Below are 3447 nucleotides of genomic sequence, written 5' to 3'. Positions count from 1 at the left end.
TCTGAAACTGATTTTCCGTCCAAGGCCCTCGACCGATCTAAAAATGTTTCTCCGTCTAAGGGTTTCGAAAGATCTGAGCCTGAAGATCCATCGGATGGCTTCTATGTTTCTGACACTGAAGATCCGTCTGAGGGCTTCTATGGTTCTGAAACTCTACCTCCGTCCCCCTTAATTGACGGTTCTGAAACTCTACCGCCGACCCCGTTACTCGACGGATCTGAAATTCAAGCTCCGGCTGTGGTGTTTGACGATTCTGAAACTCAGCCTCCGTCGCCGCCGTTTGACTGGTCGGAGACCAAGCCGCCTTCACATGCTGTTAATTGGTGGGAAAGTGAACCACCTTCCATTGGTTTGGATTAGCTCGATGAAGGCGTTGGCCCTGCTATGCCACCGGCGGTGGAGGTGGAGCCAAAAAGGGAGTATAGCGACAATGAAAAAGCAATGCTACTCATCATATTTCCTTGCCTCAAGGATCTCATTTAACTTGTGAGTCTACTTCTTATTCAAAGCCACCCCCTTTTTAGGGATTGGAGGCTTCTGATTTTTGGAAAATGCAGCCTATTTGTGATGTTTATGTGATATTGAGGCAGTGACAATTGATGCTGAATGTTTATGTGAGTCTACTTCTTATTCAAAGCCACCCTCTTTTTAGGGATTGGAGGCTTCTGATTTTTGGAAAATGCAGCCTATTTGTGATGTTTATGTGATATTGAGGCAGTGACAATTGATGCTGAATGTTTATGTGAGTCTACTTCTTATTCAAAGCCACCCCTTTTTAGGGATTGGAGGCTTCTGATATTTGGAAAATGCAGCCTATTTGTGATGTTTATGTAATATTGAGGCAATGACAATTGATGATGAATGTGATGAGAATGTTTTTGTGAGTTTGAAGGCTTCTGATTTTTGAAAAATGTTGTGTTGCCCCTATGCCTTGTGTTGTTGCCCTGTGATGAAGCTTTTCTGAGGGAAAGCTCAGCCACCCCTGTTTATGGTTTGGAAGCTGTGTATTCTGTGGTCCCTATGCCTTGTGTTGTTGTCCATATGCCATGTGATGAAGTTATTTTGTGGGAAATGCCATAAAAAGTCACCCCCTTGAAGGGTTTGGAAGCTGATTTCATGTGATAATACAAAAACTATTCACTGATTACAAAGTAGGATGTACAGTGATAATGTTTACACAAAATGCAGCCTAGTTAGCTTACTAAGCCACCCCCTATGAAGGGTTTGGAGGCTGATGCCATGTGATGAAGCTTTTCTGATGGCAATAACAAAAAATGCATCCTATGCAAAAAAAAAAGAGTTTACATCTTAAACACAAACATATATTGGTGCTTATACTGTAAACTCTATCCCCTAATATGATGTCTAGTACCCTAAAGCATTGTTAAGAGGCCCTATGTCATATGTGTCTCCAGTATTGTTCTCAGGCAGCTGTAGGTACTCTAAACTCTCTCTGACCAAACCCTCTTCAACATGAAGTTGAAGAGGCAGCCCCACTGTTCTCTGCAACCTGTCCTTGTTTAAGTGAGGGATCTTGTAGCTATTGTTCCCCTGCACTTGTAATATTGCTGTGAAGCAGCTCTGCAATGTGATGAACACTCTATTAAGAGTTTGTGGTGAGAGTTCTTCAAATGAGGTAAACACATTTCTCATCAAGTCATCTACATTGGTGGCTATTTTGTCATATTGAAGTGATTGTATTGCCCTAAAATACCCAAGGTCTAATACATTTGTGTCTGGGGAGTTGGCTGGTTGACTAATTAGATGGAATTCAAACCCATCAGTACTAGTAATCTCCTCAAATTGTTGGTCAGCAACTCTTAGGTGAGGTTTGGCATTATCTTGCTGGATGTAAATCTTCTTGCTTGCATTGGCTGGCCATTTGGCCTTGATTGTTGGTACAATCTGTGAATGATGTGTGTGTATGACTAAGTGATGACATAAAAAATGTCTGATAGCTTTAATGACAGAAAAAAATGGCATACCTGGTTTATGAGACATGCTGTCATGACTTCCTTATTCACTGATTGAATTGGCTTTGTCTCTAGTGTCCCTTTTGGCCTGTTCTTTGAACTTCTTTGAGCTGGTACTTGCTCTGTGAATGGGAATAATCCTATTTTACCATCAAATATGATTTCCCCATCACTACCAATAAGTGGCCTACACACAATAGCCATGAACATCACTTTAGTGATGAATCTCTTGGACTTACAGGACCTATAAGGCTCATCCTCATCCGGCAAAAGGTAGTATCTGTCTGATGTCTTGGTCATGTAGAACCATTTCTCATCAATATGAACAATATTGTGCAATGAATGGTAAAGAAGTTTACCTTCAGCCAATGTTGGCTGAACATGAGCAAGACACCATTTCATCCTTGCAATTTTGTTGGCTTCAGTCAGTGTAGGCTTGACAGCATTTGTATGAGGTCTCAGCTCATTATTCTTAATAAATCTACCAATTGCTGTCTTGCTTACCTCCATCTTAGAAGCAACCTTTCTTATTGTTGATCTCTCAAGCATGGACAATTTTCTATACTTTTCTGTATCCAGCATGAGTTTATCTTTGTGTTGATAACCTGTTGCTTTGCCTTTCATCATAACAGGTTCCCCTCTGTCCATTTGCTGCTTGCTGATATTCCAAATTCTCATTGCTGTCCTTGTATGGATGTTGAATCTTTTGGCTGCCTCTGTAAATGAACCTCTTGGCAGCACTCCAGCTTGACTTTGCTGTAGAAGAAACTGTGCAATGAGATTTTTTTCTTGGGTGTTCAATGCTAATGACATCCGCTGCCTTCCACCTTGCCCCTGCACCTGCTGCTCCTGCTCATGGTCCAACTCTTGGACCACCTCCTGCTCCATATGCCCAGTGATGAAGATTTTCTGAGGGTATTTCACTTAAATAGGTTTCCTTTTTTTTTTTTTTTTTTTTTGGTTGGTGGAAGTGAATGGAGTAGAAATGAATGTACTTATAGGAGTAGTTGGAGTTTGAAATTCATTGTAAATTTTTCCTCCTTATATGAACAAATTCCCTCCATGGAAATGGAGGCTTTCCCTCCTTATATTTTGAAATTTGAATGGCAGCTTTGTTCTCTCAATTGTGCTGGCAGTGTAGTTCTAATTTTTTTAAGAGTAGATTTTACTAACAATTTTAATTACTCAAATGTATTCAAATTTATTTAATCACAACACCACAATTTATTTGCACATTGAATGGTTGTTTTTTTGGAGTATTTATTACACACATAAAGTCAAAGAGGTCCCACATTCCACTACCTACCTCCATTTATTACACATTTAAACACTTCCTTAAAACTCGTGCCCGGTCAAACCATGACTGCTAATGAGGGACGGAGGGAGTATTCTATAAACAATTAAGAAATTTTTTAGTGCAACAAACGTCAAAAAGTCAAAATAAAAAATCTGAAATATGTGAACAAAACTAATT

The 3447-nt window shown here is 39.9% G+C and overlaps 1 protein-coding gene across 1 annotated transcript; it reads right to left on the bottom strand.

Annotated features, from left to right (window-relative positions):
- Nucleotides 1-1308: 1308 nt before the first annotated feature.
- Nucleotides 1309-3041, bottom strand: LOC125189706 (uncharacterized). Its single transcript, XM_048086956.2, has 2 exons — nucleotides 1986-3041; nucleotides 1309-1905 (listed from the first exon to the last, which is right to left on the bottom strand). Exons 1-2 carry the CDS (start codon nucleotides 2859-2861, stop codon nucleotides 1366-1368), a joined length of 1416 nt encoding a protein of 471 aa, XP_047942913.2. The 5' UTR covers nucleotides 2862-3041; the 3' UTR covers nucleotides 1309-1365.
- Nucleotides 3042-3447: the final 406 nt, after the last annotated feature.

This window comes from Salvia hispanica, chromosome 5 (genome assembly GCF_029641045.1).
Source record: "Salvia hispanica isolate PSC_SH4W2 chromosome 5, Shi_PSC_v1, whole genome shotgun sequence".
Taxonomy (NCBI): Eukaryota; Viridiplantae; Streptophyta; class Magnoliopsida; order Lamiales; family Lamiaceae; genus Salvia; species Salvia hispanica.
Note: the sequence above shows the minus strand (reverse complement) of the source record. Positions and strands in the feature narration are given on the sequence as shown.

Bases quoted from the DNA above. Each gene is read 5' to 3' on its own strand.
- LOC125189706 (XM_048086956.2), bottom strand. From the start codon at position 2,861: ATGGAGCAGGAGGTGGTCCAAGAGTTGGACCATGAGCAGGAGCAGCAG. The intron at 1,906-1,985 runs GTATGCCATTTT...CATCATTCACAG, and splicing joins CAGCATGTCTCATAAACCAG to ATTGTACCAACAATCAAGGC.